The following is a 26,414-nucleotide window of genomic DNA, read 5'->3' on the forward strand; positions in this document are numbered from 1 at the left end:
CAAAAGGAAAATTAAGTATGAGGCTGTTACCTGTCAAATATCTAAATGTATTGAGAGGAGAATTCACTAAGAATGAATAGTGTTGGTTAATCCCATGCATTGTTTTTAGGGATGCATTGATGTTTAAATCCTGGTGGATACTATCAATATTAAATAGCTGACAATAATTTCTCATGTCATGTCTAATTACTGATAATTGGCTGATATTAAAATTCTATACTGTTTTGTCTAAATAAAATAAAAAATAACTTAAATCAATCATTTTAAATGCTACTAGTGAATTAAGGTATCACACCATTATAATGTACACCTCGAAAAATGAATATTCATGTTCAGATTTTCTAAACATTAAATTTACATTTTCAAAGGCAACCTAAATGTAAAAACAGGGAAATGACACATGCACAATTAGGCTAAATATATTGAATATTGTCCTTTACCAAAATGGTACCGATGTACTATGCATTCCCAGTTGTTTTAGCATAATGGTAGTAATAATGCCGCAGGTAATGATTGCAACATGGTTGGAAAATCTGGGATGTTTGCGTGATGTAATTCTGCAATTGTTTATTCAATTCCCCTCTATGTGTGTGTGTGTCTGGGTTTTATACATAATACTCCCAGAGGAAAAAGTTAAAGCCACAGGCCATCAGTAACCGTCTTCCACTGCATTCTGTTTCTGTCTCTTTTCTGGCAGTTTGAGCTCTTTTATAATCAGTATTGTTCTAAACATGACACACCATGACCCTGACCCTGACTGCCAGCTTTACTCAAAATATCTGGGATCAACAACCCCGTCATGCAAATGATGTAAGAAGTCAAACACAAACAGGTTCATATAGAATAGTTTGTTTTAAGAAGGACATTTTGGATCCCACAGAGTTTTTTGGTTGGGTTTCCTTAAAGGGTTAGTTCACCCAAAAATGTAAATTCTGTCATTAATTACTCACCCTCATGTCATTCCAAACCCGTAAGACTTTCATTCATCTTAGGAACACAAATGATCTTTTTGATGAAATCTGAGAGCTTTCAGTCCCTCCGTTGACAGCTACGCAACTACCACTTTGACGCTTCAGAAAGTTCATAAAGAGATCGTCAAACTCATACGAATTGGCTTTGCCCAAATTTTCTGAAGAGACTAAGGCCCCGTCCACACTACTGCGTTTTAGTTTAGAAACGGAGAATTAAAACGAATACGATCTCCGTCCACACCAGCGTTTTAGCTGCGTATTAGAATTGATCTCCGTCCACATTAAAACGACTGAAAACGCGGATCACGTGACCATTCACCAACACTGGGCATGCGCGTGCCGGTGTAAACTCAACTTCATTGATAAAATTATCCCACCATGCGCTGGTTCTTCCCGGGTTAACCCAAAACCGACGCTCCATGTACGGTCGATACCGCCGCTGCACACGGGAATTGTCACAGATCGCTCGAATAATAGCTTGCCTCCGGCGCATGTAGGCAGTTATAGCATTGTAAAAGGCAGAATTTACTTGCACAACAGCTGCTAGCAAAGAAACACGCCATGACTGATGACACCCAATCATAGAGCCGAGCGTGAGCCTCTACTACGTCATCGTTTCTAAAGTCCTCCGTTTTGAGGTTTTGACCCGTCCAGACTAAAACGCCCTCCGGAGATTCAAAACGAAAAAAAAGGGTCGGCAGCGTTTCTAAACTTCTCCGTTTTGGGTCTCCGTTTTTGCCGTTTTAGTGTGGACGGGAGGTGCAAACGTAGCAAAAGGTCTCCGTTTTTAAACGAAAACGCAGTAGTGTGGACGGGGCCTAAATCGCTTTATGATGAACAGATTTAATTTAGGCTTTTATTCAGATATAAACATTGATCAGTAAACATAAACTTACATAGGTTCTTGCAGAAGCTCAGACGGCTGCTTAACACAAGAATGAACCTCATTGGTTCTCGCGTGTCAAGCAAACATTCTTGAGCTTCTGTTTATCATAACTGATGTGTGAGATGATGAATGTTTTTATATGTGAATAACAGCCTACAATCAGTCTGTTCATCATATAAAGCTATCATGTTTCTTAAGAAAATTTTGATTTAAACGCTCAATTTATATGGATTAGTTTTAGGATTTCTTTTAGTTTTATGAACTTTTTGAAGCATTGAAGTGGTAGTTGCGTAGCTTTCAACGGAGGGACAGAAAGCTCTCAGTCTTCATAAAAAAGATCTTCATTTTTGTTCCGAAGATTTACGAAAGTCTTACAGGTTTGGTACGACATGAGGGTGAGTAATTAATGACAGTATCTTTTTTTTGGGGTGAACTATCCCTTTAAGCTAAGGTAAAAGGAAAGCACCTTTAAAAGGAAGCACGCGGCTGTGATAACTGTGAGTACGACTAGTTGCTCAACTCCCACCATTGAGTGATTTGTGTTGCCTTCAGGGTGTTTACCACACTGCTGCTCGAGAACTGCTCTTTTGTAGAATGTTTCCCTCTTGTATGTGATGCAGCTGAATTCATCCTTTTTTATTTCTTTCGTTCTTTCTTTCTTTCTTTCTTTCTTTCTTTCTTTCTTTCTTTCTTTCTTTCTTTCTTTCTTTCTTTCTTTCTTTCTTTCTTTCTTTCTTTCTTTCTTTCTTTCTTTCTTTCTTTCTTTCTTTCTTTCTTTATGTCTGTGTTTTGTCTGATGGTGTTGTGTTAATGATGGGGTGATTTTCTTTTTTTATATTGCACACTGGCCGCTTTGGTGTCTGCGGAGGCAGTCATATTGATAAGGCGCTGTGTGGACACTGCCAGTGTGTAGAGCTATTGATAAGAGCTGTGTGGACTCATCGCTATCGATAAGAGTGGCGTATATTTTTGGGAACCAGTCACGCAGAGCTATCGATAAGGTTGATGGGGGTTATTGTAGGGAAGTTGCTATGGCCTAACACAAGGGCAGCGTCACAATTGTGTCATTGTATTGTGTGGGAAAATGGTAGGGTTTTAAAGATAAGACTTCTTGGTCTAGACTCGAGAGAAGCCGTTTGGGTTGTTCTCGTAAATTGTCCAGCAGAGGCCCTGAGAACAATTAGCTTGATTGGAAAGTTCAACACAAGTTAAAGTTAAACAGAACTGTTTACTTAGTCACCATGAAATAAAAATGGACAATTCATATTTTGGAATAATTTAGTATTTATTTACAAGAAGCCATTTTAAATGGCTTCTTGTACAAGAAAGAGTGTAGGGCGGGAGTTGATTTTGTCCATCGGGAATTGATTGGATGGATGAATTGTTGTGGTTTGCTATTGGTCAATCTCATGTGACTGACAGGTTGTCCCGCCCTCATGCCACGTCATCAGAGAAGAGAAGAGATGTCGCTGAAAGGGGGAGGGTAAGTTATTTGGATTAAAGATAAAGAGGGCACATACATTTTTTGAAGACATTCTGATGTTTACGAATAAATCATTTACAATAAATACTGAATTATTCTAACAAAAAAAAACTATGTATATTTATTTATATATTATTTTATGTATATTGTATAGCATTTAATATTACCATGTCAAATTATATAATAATTATTATTATCAGTAGAAGTAGTACCGGTATGTATTATTAAGTAATTAATTAATTAATATATTTTATTGGATTTTTTGGATTTGGATTGGATTTTTTTTGCCATTGCCTTACAGGAATTTTGTATCGATTCTATTGAGAATCACTTTTGAGAGTAAAAGAAATGGCAAAAATATCTGGTATTGAAATTTTTCTTAATTGCCACTTTAAAAAAGCGAGAATTTAAAGGGTCTTAAAATCTTTTTTTTTGTTTGTTTGTTTATTTTGTGAACCTGGACCTTTTTCCCGTTTGATTCACTAATTCAGACTGAGAATTTTGAGATTTTACTCTTGACAATCTACCTGTTGGCAGTCACCATCTGCTGAGCACAGATGGTGTAGGAATTGCTTATGTGGGAATTATGCCAGTGATATATTGGTAATAAGGTCTGCTGCAGTGATAAGATTGGGTCATGTGAGAGGTCAGGGTGGGTACTGATGCTGGCTTTAGATTAGAAGACATGCAGTAGATAGGAGTCATTGACTCTGTGCTGCGGATGTATGACACTGGACTTCAGACCGCTGATAGAGGCCCAGCCTCTCATTAATAATGAACCAAACCCACCACTGACTGATTTATAACTAATCATTTAATACTGCCTTTTAGACAAGGCTTTTTCCTGCATTGAAAATATTTTGACGGCAGCTAAAATGAATCTTTGTCCCGCCAAAGATATATTTGATCATTTTAACGTGATGATACCTGCTGTTCTGCTACCCTCTGATAGCCGTCTGCTTTTAAACGGTCCCGTGAGTGTTTGCATAAGTGCTCTGTGAAGAGTGTCAAAGGTTTCGATTCACAACGTGTTTTTGCAGCATTGAGCGTTGTAGAAAATTACACATTGAGTGCGTGTACGCAATGGCAAATCAGATGTGCTAGTCAGAACACCACTCAAAACGGCTGAGTTTTTTGTTCAGGATGAGATCTGCACGCTCACAAATCTTTTCATTATACCCAACAAAGTATAAACATGATGTCAAATGTCAGTGCACAGAATAGACCGCTTCATTGATTATGACGAGAGTTTTCGCAAGAGTGCAGCTTTGTGTACTCACAGCTTCAGTGAGTGTAATGGCAGCGATCTTTGCTCACTTTCTGTATGATATATTTTCATGCTGCTAACTATACATAGCAAAGGATTGACAACTGTATTTAAATGTGCGGTTGAATCCGATTGACAGTGATAACCATAGCAATAGATGGAACAAAACAATCTGATACTATATGTCAAATGAGTGTAAATGGAAAATAATAGACCTGCCACTTTTTCGTAATGTTACTTTCATTTTATTACTATTTTTTTTAAATCACTCAGTGACTTTTTACATCTAAATTTACAGATTTTTAAGTATAAAACAGTTCTAGGCATTTTGTTTTATGATCTGTCCTGACAGTGAACATATTTTATTTTATGAATAAACATATCGCAAATATTACAAACTAGAGAACACGTGTGGATGACTGTGTTCGAGAGCATTTTTGACTCAGGAAAAACCCTATTTTCTGGTAAGTCTCTTTCTCACTCAGTGACGTGTTTCTGTCCAGCATCCGTCCCATTCCACCTATGTACCCCTCTCTCTCGCTCCTGTTGCCCTCTCTCTCCCTCACGCCCTCCCCCGCTCCACGTCTTGGCTGTGGGAAAGCCATTTTATCAGCGTCTGTCTGTTGTTCTCTGGTGGGGATAGATACAGAGAAGATAGATGAGTGTTTTGACATGGAGAGTGTTAGACAAACACTCTTATCGGTCCCAGCACTTTAGCCCGACCCCCAAAAGCGAGGCTGCTGGGGGGGGGGCTAAAGGGAGGGGGTAGTTAAACAGAGCTGTACTGGGATGAAGATGCTGGAATGGACTGTAGCACCACCACAGGTCGGCCTCTCCAGCGACTCTACTTTTAAAGTTACCAACTGTAGAGGGGACGTGTGCGGAAGAGCTTTTCTAATAAATGTATATTGTAAAACATAAATACTAGGTTGAGTGAACGGTTGGGTGTTGTGTCAGCTTTGTTATAGGCTATCTCTATTTGTGGAGCCTGTGTTTGTTCCTGTGTTATGCCTGTGTTTGTGACTCACCAAAGCCTTGACTCCCATCACCACTGCACTTATCTCTAATAGGAAGTACAGAAGTTGTCCCTGTTTTGGGCCAGTGTCACTGCTCAGTGAGCGCCAAACTCCCCCTAGTGGTACTAGACTTGGTAGTCTGTTTTTGAAATGATACTAAGGATAATGACTGAAATAGAAATGGTTTGCTAAGGTGTTTTTTGGGATTGCTATGGGATTGCTAGGTTGTTGCTTGCTGGCTCAACGAAGTCAAAAGTGCCTCCGTGTCTCTGGTATTCTGGTTCCTAGATAATGGCTCAGATCCCTCCTGTGGGATCTTTTTCACCTGTGTTATTATTATTTATTTATCATTCTTTCAATTATTCTTTATCATATTACGTTATTGATTTTTGTTTAAAATTAGACATCTAATTCTCACTGAAAGTTAATCTTTAGAAACACTTCAAATTTAATAACACTGTTAAATGTTATCTCCGCACGAATGTACATTATACATTTGTTTATGCCTATTGGTTTTTAGTGTTTTATTTGTTATTTATTTAGACAAAATTTTAATGGTGACCATTTGTCGGTTATCGTCCATAACATGAAAATAATTATCAGCTTATCAGCTGGAATTTTAATATCGATGCTTTCCTACTTAAAGGGATAGTTCACTCAAAAAGGAAAATGTTCTCATCATTTACTCATTTTCATTTTTGGGTGAACTATTCTTTTAAGTATGAGCACTAGCTATCACCTTAGCGATCGACAAAAAACAAACGAACACTCCTCTTTTATAATTGTTGTGCTGATATATTTACACTCTTTCTCCCACTGTGTGTAAACAGATGATCTTATGCTAAGCGGCGGTGCTGATGACTTCAAGGTCCTGGCCCTCAGGGACCTGTCAGGTGACACCGTGTGGGGTCCGTTTTCTGGCAGCATCCAATCAGGAGAGACCGCAGACGGACCTGCCAATGAGGTAAGGGTGAGGGGTCAGCGATCGTGTCATGAGGATATTTGGTTAAGATTCCTATCCCACCTCTGTTCTATCATAACTCTAACATTACAGTTAGAAACAAATAACATGTTATTACCATATTGGAGTTGGTAATATCAGTGTTTTTGGACATGTTACCATAAACTGTAGCCTTGAGTTGTATTAGAGTATCAGTCATGTGCTGTAGGTCCATCTGATGATCATGTGATGTGAGCTCTGGGAGAGGTTTCCTGGCTCATGCAGTGTTCTCAAACATTTTAAAGATAACACAGACCCGTACACACTTTTACACACAGGCAAAGTTCCTCGCTTGGCTGATTTCCATAGAAGATGGATGCATACAAAATGTTGCATGTTTTCCAAACTGGTTTGATTCAAGAGTAGGTAGTCAGTAAAATGTATTGTGTATTAAGTAAAACGGGATTGAATTTATCATTCACCCCCCTTGGCGCTAATTGAGGATGAATGAGCGGACGGCTGCTTTGCACTGATTCAAAGTGAGGAGCAATCCACGGGAGTATGGGTGTATGCAAATGGCAGTGCAGGTTTTGAGCGAGTGTCATCTTTATTCCCCTGAACTGCGCTCGGCCGTCCCTGCACGTGATTGGCTAGACCCCCCCACCCCACCCCCCAGACGGACGCTTCTCTTTTATCTCAGTATGGCGCCATCCTCTTGGACAACAAACCCCAGTGATTGATTTCTACTTGATAGGCTCTCATTTCTAAGATTTCATTTATTATGAGAATTTCTAAGGCCGTGCACCCCCGCTCCCTCCCCTCCCTGCACCTTTCCTTCACCTCCTCCTAATCTCTCTCCCTTCCTCTTTTTTTTTTCTCTCTCTCTCTTTTTACAAAAAAAAAATCTCGTTATCGAGGCAGGGCTTTGTTGATGATTTTCGGCTCAGAACTTTCACATTCGCATTCTATCGCGTTTGCTCTCGCTCCGCTATCACTTCGTTGAAGGAGTGTGTATCTGGCAAGAGATAGTGTGTCGAATCTCACATTCCTACGGCATCTCTCGCCGTCCCTCCACATCCTCCTGAGTCTGGAGCTGCTGGGGTCACTGGGTGTCAGGGTCCGTCCTGTCACGACTGTACTTGTGTATTTCTCCGTCTCCCTGTCCTAGAGTTTAATCTGAGACACTGTGAGACATGAAATGGGTTGGGTTACAGCAAAGTGTGCTATTTGTAAATGAGTTAAAGTAAACTAATTTCTAACAAGATACACTATCATATTAGGGGCATGCGATATTGACATAAGATGATATCAATTTTATCAATAACGATAATTAGATAATATTTTGCTGAGTGCGTTTATTGTTAACTTGGTACCTTGGCAGGTTTAGGACTGCTGTAGACTGTACGTTTTTGATATTCTTCATATTCTGTGTGTGATATTAACTATATTAAATGATATAAAAGACATACAGAGTTATTTTTGCTCCCTTATCTTGAATATTGAGGGCATTCTTAATGCATTTTAATAGCCTAAATCACGTAGTGAAAGCGTGGACTCTAAATGCACAAGTGCACTAGTCTAACTAGACTACATCATGTATAGCGTATGCGTGCGCTCTCTAGGTGTGTTTTTGTAAAGTGATGGAAATACTCAATAATGTCAGATCACACATCGTTAAAACAACAATTACGATATTACCGAAGACGATATATATCGCACACTCCTATTTCAAGCTGAATTGTATTGGTTTTGGTCATTCAAGAGTACATCTAATTCACATCTAATTTGTTTATTTGTACTGTGTCCATGAGGAATTCATAGGCGTTAAGATGTTTAGAGAAGCTTCTCTTTACATTTTGTGTAAAACGTCCTGTTTTAGCAGGTCCTTTTGTATTTATTATCACTTAGAGCTGTCTGTTTAATGTAAATCTTTAATTTGCATATTTACGAAACGGCCATGACATTGTATCTATTTGAATATGTCATTGAGAACTCAAAGACTGAAAAAGCTTATATGAACAATTGTCTCTTTGTGTTCAGGTGTCTTCATGATTTCATAAGGTTTTATGAGTTGTTTTAACAAGAGTTGTTTTGGATAAGTGACAGTTTCCATACAGATCCGTTATTGCCGTTACATACGTTATTTTGTGAAATAGCAGTTATGCACAGTTGCACACACCTGTGTTTTAATAGACATGTAAACAAAATACGACACTAGACTCAAAACGAGAAAATGTGTTAATTTACACTTAAAATGTGTAAATGTTTTAAAATGTATGAATGTTTTTGGATCACATAATAAACCAAGACTGATTTTGAGGGATCAAAAAATGATTAGGAAAAGTCAAGTTAGCTCTAGCATAATTTGTTTACAGATGAGCATGATTTGTTATTTTGTTTCCTAATATAATTACATTCAGACAGTTTTAAGTGTGTATGAATTGGTCAAGTGTTCTAATACTTTTTAGGATCACTGTATAATGTTTGGCAGGACATTTGGTGTTTTTTTTATTTTATCAAAACATCTTTACTAAATATTATCAGATTTATGGATAATATAAATATAATATGTACTTTTATACAATATTATGCATATTATATAGTGTTATAATATACACTACCATTCAAAGGTTTGGGGTCAGTAAGATTTTTTAAATGTTTTTAAAATGCTCACCAAGGCTGAATGTATTGGATCAGAAACCGTGTTAACAGGGTCATATTGTGAAATATTATTACAATTTAAAATAACTGTCTATTGTAATGTCTTTTAAAATTACTAAAGCTGAATTTTCCTCAGGCATTACTCAGTCTTCAGTGTCACATGATTCTTCAGAAATCATTATAATATGCTGATTTAATGCTCAAGAAACTTATTTTCTTAATATTATTAATGTTGAAAACCGTTGTGCTGCTTAATATTTTTATGGAAACCATGCTACATTTTTTTTTCAGGATTTTTTTGATGAATAGAAAGTTCAAAAGAACAGAATTAATTTTAAATCGAAATCGTTTGTAACAAAAGTCTTTGATCAATAATGCATCCTTGTTGAATAAAAGCATACATTTCTTAAAAAAACCCACATTTTTTAATGGTAAAGCATTATATTTGATATTGTAACAATATTTTGCATAGCTTAATGTATTCATATACTGTAAACATGTAAGGATGTCATTGATGCTGTGATTAGCCTACTATTGATGTTGACATGAGCAGAACTGTCAGTCAGACTTTTGGTGGTTCAAAAAAATGTTCGCTGTAGTTGCAAACAAGTGCAGAACGACTTCCACTACCACGTCGCCATTGTTCTTTCCACTTCGCCTCTCCTGTTATTTCGTGGAACACCGCCCGAAGGCACGATGGTAGCGGGTAGGGAGTTCAAAGCGTTATCATGCACCGAGCGCCTTTTCATCATGTTTTAGAAACAAGCGTCCCAACTAATCCCCCAATAATCTCTCCAGGAGAACTGCTCAGATAAGCCCCGCCACCCACTGCTCTCCAGCCCACTTTTTTGGGGGGAGCCCCACTTACCCCCCCCTCTCTGCCACCCCACAAAGGACACGTGAAGGTGAGCGCTCTTCATCTTTCTCTTTTTCCTCTCTCGCCCACCCTTCTTTCTCGCACCAATAGGGTTTGTTTACCCTCATCCCAATCTCTGGTTTATCTACATCTGTCAGTAGAGTGATCTCAGAGAGTTACCCCTCGCTACACATGCTTTTCCCTGAAAGGAATGCATGAATACCCTTAATTATTGGCTCTCTCAATTATCTGCATAATGATAAAAGGGAAAGCAAGTCAAGCTTCAAATGGGAGTCCAATTGAGAGCATCACACATTGGCACCTGTGGACTTCTCTTCTCTCCATTCACAGAAGTGCAGAAATGTAGCGGAATAGGTTGGAACATCGAAAGGAGATGTTTAAATGGAAGACTCGCTAAAAATAAAAATGAGAATTGAACAAAACTAAAACCTCTTTAGGACCTCTTGAACTAAAGTGTAAAGAGATTTTACAAAAAATGATTTCGTGTTTTTGTGTTGTTGTTTGATAAAATGTAAATATTAATAAAATTAGTTTAAAAAAAGAATTCTATTAGATTCATCTTTTTAGAAAATATATAATTTTTCTTACCTCTTTTTTTATTTTAAACATAAACCTCACTTTTTTTTTCAATTAAAAACAAATATAGAACGTATCAAAAGTTATCAAAGTGATAATCCATACAAAAGGACCTGTTAGTAATTTTTTTTCTTCTCAATTGAATGCACGACTGTTCAAAAGTTTGGGGTCGATATGATTTTTTTCATTTAAGTCTCTTCTTTTTAAAAAAATCTAAAATATTTTTAAAAAATGTTGTGAAATTATATTACAATTTACAATAAATTAATTAATTTACAATAAATAAAATTAATTTCTTTAAAAAAATTACTCCACTTTGTGTATGTGTGTATATTTATACATATATACTGTGTGTATGTGAATAAATATATAGATAGATATCTTCTCTCCGACGGCGAATTGACACACACCCGCCTCCTCTCACTCACTCGTCTCATTCACTCCGGTTAAATAGTGATTGTATTGCGCATTATTTTACTCATTCCCACAGGTTTCGCGCTCACACCTAAAACGTGTGCACCACTGATCTATATTAAGTGCCGCTCTCGAAGCCGCCACTCAAACCGCTCGCGAGAACCAAATGGACTTCTTTTTCGTGGCTTATTCCGCTTAAATGGTCAAATACATACAAAATGATGTCACAATGCCTATCTTGCCGAGTATTCAGGTAAATGCAGTCAGTTTTGGAACAAAAATAGTTGAGAGAAAACACATATGTAACGGTATATTGGATCTGTGCATAAACTCTTAAAGTGACAGCAGCCTAATATTCCTAGTGCTGTCTGTCAGGTTAATCAAAGAACAAAAGACAAAGAAAATCAATCTCTGTTCTTGACTGAATAACTTTTGTAACTTTAATTGTGAGCATTAATCTGTATTTAAACATGTAAAAAAAAAAAAAAAGTAAAACAATATTACCCACATTATCAAAAAATTATGAGATAAATTATTTGTATGGTGGTATATATGGCTGTGGTATCAAAAATGGTAATAGAATATTTTTCAAGGTATCATATCGAAGTTGGAAATTCCAGTATCTTGCCAACACTAATATATACATACATGCACATACACAAAAATACTGATTAATAAAATATTTTTTTTGTGGGAAGCAACAACACTTATCACTTCAGATATGTGTAAAGACGTACAGTTTGCATCGTCATGTACTTGGATTTGCAGGCTTTACGGTGGAGAAAACGACAGCGAGAGATAGGACGGGTGGGGAGTGGAGAGAGGAAACCTTCCTCTATCTCCGAGCCCGATCACCGGCAGATCAGGAGCCCGCTTTCCAAGAGTGCCTCATTTTCAAATCTCTTATCGCACCTTTTTAAGTATCACAGTTTCCCATTTTTACATGTCATTTGCATGCTGCTCATCTCACCTGGATGCTGTTTTCTTGGAGGGATGTGTAGGCGGAGATGTGCCGCTGTTTGCTTTGGGTTCATACATAGGAATACATGTGCGTAAGTGCTTTCGGTTGTATGTGTGCGAACGAGGCCTGAAAAAAGGGAAAGATGGAGAAAAGGAGAGGGGAAAAAAGGATATGTGTGTGTGAGAGAGGCGGATGAGAGAAGGTTTCTGATTGTTATCGCCCTTCCTTTTCTTCTCTGTATTTTTGGAGGATTCACACACTGACCTCTTTGTTTGGGACAGTATGAACCCCTTTTTCACCCCCCCACCCCCCTTTTTGGGAAAGAAACCATTTCCTGTGGAAAGGAGATTGAGAGAGGGATAGACAGAGGGATAGGATTGGGAGAAGGGGTTGGAAAAGTGAGAAAGGGATGTGTGGAGAGATATGGAGAGGAATAGATAGCGAGAAGGAGATGGAGACAAAGAGTGTGGCGGAGCATGAAAAGAGGGATATGGACAGATGAGGAGAGGGATAAAGGTGGAGATAGTAGAGAAACAGGAACAGAAGAAGATAACGCTGGAGTAAAAAGCAGAAAAATGAGAAAGAGAGGTAGAGAGGACCGGTACTGAAAAAACATAAAGTGGGAGAAGAGTTAGTTTTCATTTTAGTCATAGTTTTTCTTTTAACATATCTGTTCAATTTTGTTAATATTTCATTGTATTCTATCCATTTTAGTCCATTGTAATCTGAAGTGACATATAATTGTAATCCACAAAAATGAAATTTTAGTTCTATCAGGGCTGTGACTGATGGTGTGAAATGTAGGAATGATTCAAGGGCCCCCAGAATAGGGGCCCAGAATGCCTGGTTATGATCATGTTTTACAAATTTTGTGTTTTAGATACTGTTTAGTACATTGCACTCAATAATGTACGTATTAATTACACACTCTGACTAGCATGTTACTTGGTTCATTTAAAAAAAAAATGTTTTACAAGTTGTAATATTAACGATATCTGATTATTCTCACATACACTACAGTTCAAAATGTTGGGGTCATTACTTTTAATCAGCAAGTAAGCATTATATTGATCAAGAGTGACAGTAAAGCCATTTATAATGTTATAAAAGAACTTTCTATAAAAGAATCCTGAAAAAATGTATCGCTGTTTCCACAAAAATATTAAGCAGTGCGACTGTTTTGAACATTGATAATAATAATATGTTTCTTGAGCACCAAATCAGCATATTAGAATGATTCCTGAAGGATCATGTGACACTGAAGACTGGAGTAATGATGCTGAAAATTCACGTTTACCGTAAAATATATTCAAATAGAAAACTAGTATTTTAAATTGTAATAATATTTCAATGTTACCGTATTTTTAATCAAATAAATGCAGCTTTGGTGATGAGCATAAGAGACTTCTTTCAAAAACATACAAAATCTGACCGACCCCAGTCTTCGCTCTTTCAGTTACAGCAAATCAATCCCCAACATACTATGATTGGATTCATTGAATCAATTCTTTTTATCATTTTCTTCTGTTTTTTTTTTTGTTTGTTTTTTTGTTTTTGTTGAACTATAGTTTTGTTTAATCTTTTCCCTCTTATATTTATTATCGCTAAGTCAACAAACATTTTGCTTCAGTAATCTCAGTAAATTGAGACAATTAACACTGAGTAGACGCCTCATTTAACAATGGCTCTTTTATGACTTGCGCTGGTCCACACCAGGGCTTCTTTTTTTTTCACTGGCAAGTGTTGCATCACAGACCACTGCAGGATTACACATTGTGAGATGCATACTGTCATATCTTGAGCAAACACCTTTTAAAACCTTGTTCCACACTATCATAATGAGCATCGGTTTTAGTGTATTTGCACACTGTTTAATGCGTTAAACATTTACATGCGAAGCATATGGAGTGTGCGTTCCAGAGATGCACACATTATTTCTAAGAATGTCAGAAAGACCGGCCTTTCCTTTTGGCTGCTGGAAGATGAGTCAGTTTGATGGGTTTGGGAGGAGATATGGCCTTGTTTCTCTCTTTAAAGGAGACGGCGAAATATTTTTTTTTCCCCACCGGAAGGAGAAAAAATGCGAAATGAAAATCGTCCAAGAATCATTTGCATTCAACTTTTATCAGAGCGAGAGGAGGACGTTTTTTAGAACGATAACGCCGCGAGTGGCACGCACCAGGCTTGACTGTGAGAGTGTGTTAAAGGTGTTGTGGTGTTATGGTGGTGCACAAGTGTGTGTTTGTGTGGAAAGGTGCATCTACCTCTTTTCCTGATGGCGTGCGTGTGTAAGGAGGAGAGAGGGAGGGAGGGGGCTGGTTAATATCAGACCAAATAATTAGATTCGCTATCAGGGCGGCGGCAGCAGTGCGGGGATCAGGCAGATTAAAGCACGGCCGTCGTCATTAATATTCATGAGGGAGAAGGGCTCGGACGAGGGGGCTTAGACTGTTCCTCAAAGCTCCGCACTCGGTGGGGCTTAAAGAGCCGTTCTCAAAGTACCCTAGTTCCTTGTGTGTGAGGGGGTGGGGGGCATATTCAGCAACACCAGGGTTACACACTAGAACATGTGCCGTTCCTCCTTCACAATAGTCTACTTTCTGATTTCTCCACACTGTCTTTCAGCCACCCATGCTGAACAGAGGTGGCAGGACTACATGTCACCTGCGTTTTTAGGCCTGTTACAGATGTGTTTCCTCTTTCAAAGTAGAGCCTTATTTATTACCTTTAACATTTAGGTTGTGTTCACACTTGTAGTTCGGTTGGTTCGTTTGGTCCGGATTTAGTCCGGCTTAGCGTTCAGATTGGCATTTTTTAACACCGAACCTAAAGGCATAGGGATATGTTCACTACCAGATTGATCGGCTTTTATGACGCATTGTGTATTTTTTGACTGAACTTACCGAACATCCAAAACAATGCTGTGTGCTGGGATAAATGCGCTCGTTGTATGTGTGTAGCTACATATGATGGTATTTTGACCAGCTGAGAAGTCGTGAAGAGCTTGTAAAATGTGTTAAGGAGTCAAAACAGTGGCAGGAATCCCTCCGTCACACACACAAACGAAGATCTTCTGCGAGAAGACACTGTTCTGATGCCTGTCCTGAACTGTGATGGGCAACATTACGACTATGACAAGATAAAACAGGTGTGCATGAGCATTCTGTCCTTTTTAGGGTCACATCTTCCAGTTTTTGGTTCGTTTACATGTCTTTGGTCCGTGTTGCGTTCATATATCATTCGAACCGCACCAGAGTTCGTTTGGAAGTGGACCATAGTGGTCTCTTTGCTTGTTTGGATGGCAGCGTTCACATTTATCGAACCAAACAGACTTGTGAACACTGTCTGCCCAGTCTTTAACATTTGGTTTCAACTTAAACATGGTTTATAAATGGTATAATATGATGTTCAGATACATTTAAGCAGGATTCAAAATTGATACTTAAATGGAAAAAATGCACTGCATTTTGCACTGCAAAAATAACATCTAAATAAATGTTTAATTAGCAAGTCACAAAAGATGTTACTTTAAGTAGACTTATTTTAGTAGACTTGCCTATTCAACATATTTCAGTGTGCGTCAGATGATCTTTATGAAATATTGGTCATTTTCTACTTAGTCTTGTGTTAATTTTCTGCCCGAATGATGTCTGGTCACCTCGCCACTTCCAAATAAAAATAAGGACCCGCTGTGTTTGTCTTGATCGATTTGAACCGGTTCTTGTTCGCTATTCACAATGGGTCATAACCATTTACATCTTCACTTACTCTCCGTGTGCATCTGCGTGTGCAGATCTGTCTGTGTGTCAATATGTGTGTGTGTGTTTAATTAGAGAGCGCGTTTGTCTGGAAGTGTTTTGTCAAAGGCGAGGGCTGACCAGGCTGCCCTCTCCTTTTGTGAAGCTTAAAGTCGAGTCGTGTTAAATGAGTCTGAAACAAATTAGCAGAAGCACGCAGCACTTATGCCACAGACGGCTCCAGCATTGGGTTTCAAATTAAAACAAAAGGAGCCCTATCTCCTTATCAGCACTAGTTCCCCATGAAATACAATACGGACTGTATCTTCAGGCAAGAACAGACAGAATTAGAAAGAAACCCTTCAGCTGTCCTCCTCTGCGGCCCATCTCTTTTCCTCATCCTCTCGACTGGTGGCTTTTTATCCTCCTTTACACAGTTGAACTAATGTCTTTTTCATTTTCTCCTGTCTTTAAAGTTGATTTGGTAGCATGTCAGGGATATGAGGACTAGTCTCCCCAAGGGCATGTCTTTAACTTGGTGTAGCCGAGTGAATGAAGGAATGGGAATCTTTTCTTACATATTAGGCTATTAATGAACTTGGCCTGCAGAAATGCTGCCACCTAGTGGAATGGATCAGTCACACTCAAATAATCTGCTCTTAAATGAGACGTGCAATTTTGTGAATTTCAGCCTTAAATCAACCCTTCAGTTCATGTACAGCCTGTTATCAGCACCATATAATGGCTTTATTGTGGTTGGATCGGGATAGACTTTGTCAGTCGTTCTGCTGCTCATTGTGAATACCTGTTAAATCTGACATTAAAAATTACCCGCCAATTTCCCATTAAACCTATTAACGCGTGCTTGAGCTGAACAATGAAATGATTGTGTGGGAGAGTCCAGGTGTGTTTATTAGGATATCTGCCAGCTGCCAGTGCCAATACACACTTCCACCTTTGTATACTCTGTTTAGATTACTGAAAATGTTCAGTTGAAATGGATCCAGTATACCCACATGATATCCCCTTTCCAACCGCTCTTGTGAATTTCCTTTGAGATTTTCTGGGGGTTTTCCCCCTTCTTTTCTCACTCCGGGCATCCCTGTGCCCAGTCCCCTATGGCCAGAAATGTAATTATTAAAAAACTGTTTATTGGTCTGGAAGTGTAGGTCTGCTTGTATGATATTGAAGGTAAAAGAGGTATGCTGGATGCTGAATTTTAATGACACAGTATCAGGAAGAAGGGATTAAACGTGCATGTGCTTTTTGTAGTTCTTTGAACATTCCTTAAAACCATTTCTTAAGCTGAAAAAAAGTCACAGTGTCTCTCACAGATAAACAGGTCGTTTTCTCTTGGAAAGTGCAATTCAAAAGTGGTTTTGTAGTGAATAGACAGCTGAAAAATGTAGGAAGAGTAGTGTAATATAGGAATTATTGTGGTTCAACCTTACGGCTGTACTATGCTTTAGAATAAAGGCAAACTAGTTAAATATAAGTAAATATTACTTTGATATTTGTTGAGAAATTGTATGTTCATAAGTTAATTGTGTATTTTTCATTATAATTGATTTGACTTCATTTCCGGATTCAGTTTTTAAAGCAAATCATCTTAGGAAAGTACTATATAAGATATTACAGCATATTGACAGATAATTGCATGATGACAAAGTCCTTTCATGTTTATAAAGGATGCAAAGGAACCCATTTAAAATTTTCGCAAGGAAATGAGAAATCTTAAGCAGAAATATCTTTCATTTTAGTATAATAGGGTCTTTTTTATAACCTCTCTGTTGGATCTGCTGTAAGTGTCCCACTGAATCCTCCTCTTCCTCTATCTCTGTTCTTTTAAAATTGTAGGCTGACTGATTTTCTTTCCCTTTGTGTGTTTTAGAGCCCTGTAATGTCTCTGGAGTGTGAGGAGCCAGACTGCTGGCTCAGAAGAATTCCTGTGACCTCAAGCCTTACTGTGTCAAACTGCACCATCTACAGTCAGGGTATGACAAAACAACACCACATACACCTCTCACATTCACTACCGCATTAGATGGAAAGTCTAACAGTGACAGTTTGTTTTCCAGGAGGAGCGTTATTCTGTAAGCTGACACGGGAGCTGTCCAGTGGAGATGCTCTTCTGGCAACGCTGTCCTGCTCCACAGCGGATCATTCGGCAGCGACTCAGACCCACGGCGTGCGAGTGAAGGAGGAGCCTGTGTATCCCGCTGCTCTGCACACTGAGATCCAGCTCCTCCCACAACAGGCTGGCATGGCTGCCATCTTAGCAACTGCTGTCGTTAATAGTGAGTCACTGCTTGACGATAAACACAACATGTCTTCACAGTTTCTTGCATTTTTATGAGTGTGTTTACATCTGTGATTAGGGATGGTGGGCGGTGTTTTTGCATATGTGCGTAAATCATGGCACATAATGCGTAATAGATTAAAATTAATTTGTCAGTTTTATTTAGCTCTACTTCCACTGAAAGTACCTGTTTTTTTTAGACACTATAACATGGAAATATTCTTTTAATACTGATTTAATACTGATCATATCATATATAATATTTTTTTAAATATACCAAGTAAATACAATGGTGTATATAAATGTGGTAATCATTCAGTAGCACAGTAGCCTATATGTGAAGTTTGGGGTAAGTTTTTTTTTTTTTTTTTTTTTGCTTTAGGGTTAGGATTAATTTCCTAAAAGAAATTAATAATTTTATTCAGCAAGGATGAACTAAATGTAAAAGTCTTTACTATTTCAAATAAATGCTGTCCTTTATGAACTTTCTATTCATAAATAAAAATCCTGAAAACGTTTCCACAAAAATAATAAGCATTAGAACTGTGTTCAGCACTTTCTAAAATTTAACAGAAAACATTTATTTTAAATTGAAAAAAATATTTTACCGTTTCTAACTTTCTACTGTGTTTTTAATCAAATAAATGCAGCCTTGGTGAACATGAGAGACTTTTTTTTTTTTTATCTTACACACCCAACCTTTTGAACATTTGTGTATATAATAACATTAAGAAATATAATTTGAAAATCATTGAATACATTTTGTTATATCATCACTGACTTGTTCAGTTTTGTATTTTACCTCAATGGTAATTAAAAGTCATTGTGCATTTACTTTGGAAATGAGACAAATACATATTTTTTTTGCATTTTTAAAGTTTCTGGATGTTGCAAAATGAATTGACAACCGAGAAGACATTAGTTCAGCCATCCAACAAAACTACAAAAATTATGATAATTTTCATACAAGTTCAAAATGGCAACTTATTTTACCATTGAAAAAGGACAAGACTTCACCTATAAGTTGCTTGTCATTCATGCTCATCGACAGTAGGTGGCAGTGTTGTGTCAGTTCCGACAGCGGAGGAGTTAATTGGCTGGTACAGCCCTATCTGCAACATCAGCTAAACTGTACGAGTGGGAGTGCACACGGACATGCCATGATGAAGACATGAATCACTGTAAATAAGGCTTAAGGGTAAAACATGATCAGCCCAACTTTGCGCTTCCGCTGCATTAGCTGGGCTGCAGGTAGATGGATAATTGAGATGTGACGGTCGTTATCAAATATAGCCTATTCAACATGTGGCCTGACACCAGATCAGCCCGATTACGTGCACACACTTTTGCGCACATCACAAACTCTATATGCCTGTTGCCGTGGGGATGATGGAACACTTCTGATTGCTTTCTCTGATTTAGAAATTTGAGTGTATTATGTTTGTGTGCGATTATATATACAGTGGGTGCATTACTAAACATTGAATATCTCACATATGGTTAAATAAATAGAGGATATCAGTTAAAAGTGGGCTTGCAGAATAAATGGGATAAATATCATGTCAGAAAAACATTATTGCTATTATGCAATTCTAATTAATTAAAGTTTTTATTTCCATAATCCATGTTCTGTCCTTTTATAATGTACACACAAAGCACAAAAATACCCAACATCATGAAATGAATGGATAACCTTCACTTAACATCTGTGATAAACTATCTTTTAAACTAGTAATTTGTTACCTTTGTTCTTACTAGTTGTATTTTGTGTTTGTGTGTGCAGAGGACATTTTCCCTTGCAAAGACTGTGGGATCTGGTACAGAAGTGAGAGGAATCTTCAGGCCCATCTTATGTACTACTGCGCAAGCCGCCAGAAGCAGCAGAGCGATGCCTCTCCTCCACAGGACAAGCCTAAAGATTCATACCCTAACGAGAGGCTGTGTCCCTTCCCGCAGTGCAACAAAAGCTGCCCCAGTGCCAGCTCTCTGGAGATCCACATGAGAACACACAGCGGTGAGACACTTTCCTGACAGTTTCTTTTTTCTTTTTTACTTCTTGAAACAGGCATGCTTGCATGAGTATTAACGATGTTTTAGTAAAGTGTCATTTATGTCTGATTTGTAAGTAATTATGTGCGTGTGTGTTGTGTCTCCAGGAGAGCGTCCATTTGTGTGTTTGATTTGCCTGTCAGCTTTCACCACTAAGGCGAACTGTGAGCGACACTTGAAGGTTCACACAGACTCTCAGAATGGTTTGTGTCATGGCTGTGGTTTCATCTCCACTACGCGAGACATCCTGTATAGCCACCTGGTCACCAGTCACATGGTTTGCCAGCCTGGCTCTCAAAGTGAGGTGTACTCACCCAAACCACCACTGGCTGGAGGTAACAGCTCTAATATCTAATATCTCTAAATATATATATATATATATATATATATAAAAATTATAATAGATTGCAGAACTATTCATCAGATATCTCTTGACCTTTAAATATATTGAAGTATAAAGTATTCTTAATCATAAGACTTAAAGGAGTCTTCCTGTATCTGAATGTCTGTCATTTATTTCTTTGTGACAGGCTTGAGTCCAGGAGACTCTGGCATTGTTCTGAAATGTCAAGTGTGTGGCTACTCTGCTGACACACCTGCCCTACTTCAGCAGCATGTCCACACACACCTAGAAGTGAGGGTTCCAGCTGAGAGGAGCCCCACTCCTCGCCAGAGCAGTCCTCCTTCCTCTGAGCTCCCAGACCTGCAAGACAGGGAGCTTGTTGCCTGCGTGCCCCGACCCGACTCTTCGAGCCCAGGAGCCAATGGCAGCTCGGCCTCTCAAGGCTGCAGTCCCCTCAACCAACTCATCATCAAAGAGGAGCCATGTTCAGACTATGAAACCGATGCAAAGGAAGAAGAACAGGTGGGCAGTCCTCAAGTAAATGCTGTGGAGGCAAGCTCATCTCAGTCTAATTCCCCTAAGAGCCCCACCGTGGTGGCGGTTAAGACCGAGCCGGCCAGTCCCACCCCAGGTTCCAGTCCTGCACACTCTGGAACAGGGGGTTCAGTTCTATCTGGAGGGGCGTTGTTCTTACCACAGTACATGTTTAATTCTGAGGCTGCCATAATGCCACAAGCGTCTGAGATATTGGCAAAGATGTCTGAAATGGTTCACAGTAGGCTTAAACAGGGACAAGGACCTGCAGCCGGACAGCAGACCTTCTATCCACCAGGCTCTCCTGCCAGCGTTCAAAAGGGAGCCACTTGCTTTGAATGTGACATCACCTTCAACAACATCAACAACTTCTACGTCCACAAGAGGCTTTACTGCTCCAGCAGGCATCAGCAAGGAGAGGCAGCAGGTCTGACGAAGGAAGGGGCGGTCACTGCAGCTGCTCCTCCTGCTGCCCACGCTGCTTCACCCCAGGCCAGACCGGTCAGTCGTGCAGCTTCGGCCTCTCCTAGCTACCCCGACCCTGCAACAGGAGGCACAGCCTCTGAGCCCAAGTTAGTTGAGGTGAAAAGTGAGGATTCAGGGATGAAAGATCTCACCTGCTCGTCGTCCTCGGAGGGAGAGGGACCTGGGGGTGGGCAGGCCAGCGAGGGTAGCCAAAGTCCTAGTGGCTCCGCAGAAGATGCAGACGACGATCCCACTCGCACCTTCTGCCAGGCCTGCAACATTCGCTTCAGTCGTCATGATAACTACATTGTCCACAAGAGATTCTACTGCGCCTCGAGACATGATCCCTCCAACCAGCGGCCCCATTCTGGCAAGACCGCCTTCCTTCCCCAACCTATCCGCACACGCAAACGCAAGAAGATGTACGAGATCCACATGGCTCAAACGGAGGCTTTGGCTAATGCCACTGCTTTGCCGGCAGCAACAAGTCTGGGGGTGAAACAAGAGGGCCCTTCCATTCCTCCGTTGCCCCAAATGTCCACACCAACACAAAGCTCAAGTCCTGAGGGCGACGGACCCATCGACTTAAGTAAAAGACCCCGACTAAGAGAAAGCCAAAGTGGGGGCAGCATTCCCGCTCTCCCCCTTACTGACTACCACAAGTGCACCGCCTGCAGCATTAGCTTCAACAGCATTGAGAACTACCTGGCCCACAAGACCTACTACTGCCGGGCAACTACCCTGCAACCGCAAACTATGGAACAGCTTAACCGGCTAAAGAGACCCGCTTCCACCTCACCGAAAAACCGAGCTGTGGACCTGCACTCTGATGCCAAAGTACTTCAGACAGGTAAAACTGCAGTGGTTGCGCATCCATCCACCTTGCTTGGCTCTGAATCCACCCCTCCACATGTGCAGGGAGCAAAGACCCCAAGCACCTCCCCAGTGATGTGTCCCTACTGCCCTCCCAACAAACTGCTGACCTGTGATCTGATGGAGCACTTTAAAACAACTCATGGTCTGGTGCTCACACTACAGCAACATCTTGAGGCGCAGTCCGCTGGAGTCAGTCCCAGTTCTAGCCTAAGCCCTAGGGAAGGAGCTCCTCTCACCCCTCCTAAACCAAGCCCTCGGCCCCATAAGGACAGTGTGAATGGCCGGAGCATCAAGTTGGAACCAACCTCTCCTTCCTTACCTGTACTTAATGGAAGTCCAGTAGAACCCCAGTCTGTGGGGTCTGGTTCTCCAAAAGCCGTACCCCCTGCCCTCTCCCCTACAGGAGTAACTGTATCACCTGTGCCTGAAGCGCTAAGAGAGGTTGGGCAGCTAGGCCACATCCCATTGCCCACACTCCTCCCTGAAAAGGCGGTCATTGCTATAAACCACGCCCACACAACTCCGGCCATGCCTAAAACACCCCTCGCCTCACCCGTGCAGAATGGGAACACGCGCTACTGCCGGCTGTGTAACATCAAATTCAGCAGCCTTTCCACTTTCATTGCACACAAAAAATACTACTGTTCCTCTCACAGTGCCGAACATGTCAAGTGAGCCCTCTACCTAGTCAATTCTGCCATTCCTCTAATGCATAGAAGTGCCAATCACGGCACTGCCCGACCTGATCTGGACAGAGCATGATAGCAGGACTGTTACTAGCCAGATACAGAGGTCTTCATGCCGACCATGTTATCTGGAGTTGTTACTATGGTAACTTATTACATGTTATGGGTCAAGTTTTTATCACACTAAGATATGAGACTACCTGCACACAGAATGTGCCCCACTGACCTATTCCCACATTCCTGCAGACTTCTCATTTCACTTCTAAGTTTAGAAATCTGCTGATGGAAAGTAACCCTTTAATTAGCTTTTGAAAATGGTGTTTTAATCACTCCTATGTTTTTATGTTCCTTCTAATCAATGATGGCATTGTATATTTGTAAAAGATTTCAAAGTTTCTCTGAGCCATTTTTTTTTTTTTTTGTTCTAAATTGCTGATTTGAGGTAAATTCTGACCCCTAGTGGAGGTTTCTATAAGAACCCAGTCGGCAGATTTTTGTCAATACACTGACTCAAAAAAAATGTGTAAAAAACTGAGTAACCCAGTTGAATTGTCACCTGGTTACCCGTTCAAGATGAGAGAAAAAATGTGAAGAAACTATTTATCATTTGATTCCTAATGCATTTCATGAGAGTTAAATACTACCTAGTTTCTTTTTAAAGAAATACTTTTTGTTTTAATACTGTCAAAAGGAACCATTTCAATCTTCAGCGTGGTGTATTTTCTTGGTTCTTGAATGTCATATTTGACTTTTTTTGCATTGATCAATGGGACTTGAGATGTAATTCTGTAAGTGTTGGTCTAGCATGGGAGAAGACGGCACAAACTATTCTGTCTCAGTATTTGGTCTTGGCTCCCAGACAGACGTTTTCCATCAGATGGATGTGCATTTCGGATCTAAGGACTGTCGTAGGGTTTTAGGGTTTGGATTTCAAACAGTGCTGTCTCTAGTCACCAGCTCACCTTGTCTTTGTCCCTAACAAAAAACCTTCACTGCTTCAAATCCAAAACCCTTTTGACCTGCTGAAAAGTGCCATCTGTAATCTGACAAACTGTCATGGACATGCAAAGAAAGGCGTGTTTGTTTGGTCTTTTTTTCTTTTTCTTTTTTTTTTTTACCTTGAAATGAAGTATAGCATAGAAGATTCATATCAATGTCTTTCACACTGTTGAATAATGTTGAAGGCCACTGAAAGCAAGAGAATTGGAAACTGACTCATTGCTCGTATTGCTTCTTTCTTAAACTTGGCAACGCAGCGTCACTCTTGTCCTTCTCTCGTTTGCTCTGTTTCTCTCATTCTCAACGTTGCCTCAGTGACGTTTTATGCTCCTCTACATGTGCGTGTATGTTGAAAAGAACAGCGTCATGCAATCTATTCTCCTGTGCAGGCTACCTTGGCAAAGCCTTAACAAAGACTCTCGTCACTATTTCTGAAACAACGGGTCACTTATGTCCACAATGCTCGTCACTCTCCCCCACTAAGTGGACTTTGTGTATGTTACAAGTGGTGTTTTCCCATTTCCTGTGTTACAAAAAAAGAACCTCATTCATCTCTGCGGTAAGAACAGGAACACGCAAAACTGCGTGCAAATGAGAAAAGTTTAAATTTCTCTCTGCTGTTGTGGTTTGAAACGGTGCTGCAACCGTCATCAACACATACAGGGGCGTTTACAATTCCATTGTTTTATCATTTAGCGACTGTCACAAGTCCAAAAGACCAGTGCTGAAAACCTTTGACCTTTCCAGATCCCTTTTCTATTGCACTGTGTTGTACAAAAATACTGAATGTTTTAGTTATAGAAGCTTTTTTGTATGTATTTATGTTTTTACAGCACTTTTTCTTGTCCAAACCTATCCCCGAAGGACTTACTCGTGAATTTAGAACATTTTAACACAAGTGAAAGGTAATTAAAATACTTTGTGAATAATTAAAAATGTTGATGGAAAAATTATGAATGTCAACCTTTTTCTTTGTTTTTGTTTTTTGTTTTGTTTGTTTTGATTTTAATTTCAGCTACAAAAAGTTCCACTACACACTTGTCCAAACTATGCATGGGAAATAAAGAGTCCAGAAGGACATTCAAAGTGCAAGAGAACTTGTCGTACTCTTCTCTCTCCAAGTGGTTTCTAGACTGTGATGCAACACAGGTTCTGCATTTTGGGAACTTTGCATAGCAATTTTTAATGACGAGACTTGTTTATTTTTCCCTTCGGCTTAACCGTTTGACACACTTATATGTTTATATTGGAGGCACATTTTACTTTTATGTGTGTGAGAACAATAATCAAAGGGATAGTTCTTTTTAAAAAATGTCCTCATGTCATTCAAGCACTGTATGTTTTTCTTTGTTTAGTGAAACACTAAAGAAAATATGTATTTATCCAACTCCAATCTCTTTTTTCCCATACAACTAAAGTGGTGTTTTCTACTGTTCAAGCTCCACAAAAGCAGATAAAAGCCCCATTCCCAGTCTTCTAAATCTATACTTTAATGTGTAAACTTTAGACAATTTTTTTTGTCATATTCACCCGGTTTTACGGGATTTTTAGAACATTTAGAAAAATGGCAGTTTTCGTTGCATGGAAAAGAAAAATCATGAACATTTAAAAAATGTTGAAATTAGTGCTTTTTTATAATCAAAAGAATGCTTGAACATCTTTGACGTAACTTTCTAATAGTCTTTGTTCTTGCTAACAGTCTTCTGTTCTACACTAGCCTACAAACAAGTTCACATCAATGTTTACATTCACAGACTGAGGGTTGTTGTACAAGGTAAATTATTTCTCATTTGCCCCCAACCCACACTTTTTTTTATTATTGTGGTGGTTTGGTCAAGCCTTCTTGAATTATAAAAGTATTGCTCACACAGCCATTCCAGAAGCAACATGCTTTTACAGCACACGCGTTAAAACCAAGCTGTAATTATCTGAATAAAGTGAAGCTTTCTTGCCTTGAGTTTCAAGGCTATTCCGCCCTGCTCTTTAAAAAGACTTTAGAGAGAGAGTGAGAGAGAGAGACTCTCTGTGTCCTTTTGACATCTTATATCATTTCAAGGCTCTGTGCTTTTATTTTGTCATCTATTGAGCCTTACAGTATCACTTGATGGTGAAGCTGTGTGGAAAAAGAAAGACATCATCACATCAAAATGAGTTTAACTTGTGTCCTGAGGGAGCCAACCACAATTTTACCTTCAGTTTTCATGGTCATAATGAATGATATTTAATGAAAAGGTTGTGTTGAATAGTTAAATTCCATTTGGTATTTTAATGGACATAATACATCACAAATTGTGGAGTTGGGTTCGTAAATGTTCAATTTCTGCATACACAGTTCCTGTAGGCATTGAGTTATTTAGTATTATTTAGCATTTTA

The 26,414-nt window shown here is 39.3% G+C and overlaps 1 protein-coding gene across 1 annotated transcript in view; it reads left to right on the forward strand.

Annotated features, from left to right (window-relative positions):
- zfpm1 (zinc finger protein, FOG family member 1) overlaps positions 1–26,089 on the forward strand; it is an 82,833-nt gene extending 56,744 nt beyond the window's left edge. Inside the window, exons 4-9 of the mRNA XM_082182465.1 lie at positions 6,454–6,587; positions 17,681–17,783; positions 17,868–18,086; positions 19,872–20,102; positions 20,245–20,472; positions 20,668–26,089. Of these exons, the coding sequence (XP_082038591.1) occupies positions 6,454–6,587; positions 17,681–17,783; positions 17,868–18,086; positions 19,872–20,102; positions 20,245–20,472; positions 20,668–23,030 (3,278 nt within the window). The 3' untranslated portion in view covers positions 23,031–26,089. The remainder of the gene's footprint in view (positions 1–6,453; positions 6,588–17,680; positions 17,784–17,867; positions 18,087–19,871; positions 20,103–20,244; positions 20,473–20,667) is intronic.
- The last annotated feature ends 325 nt before the right edge of the window (positions 26,090–26,414 follow it).

This window comes from Leuciscus leuciscus (assembly GCF_965113295.1).
Source record: "Leuciscus leuciscus genome assembly, chromosome: 10".
Classification (NCBI taxonomy): Eukaryota; Metazoa; Chordata; class Actinopteri; order Cypriniformes; family Leuciscidae; genus Leuciscus; species Leuciscus leuciscus.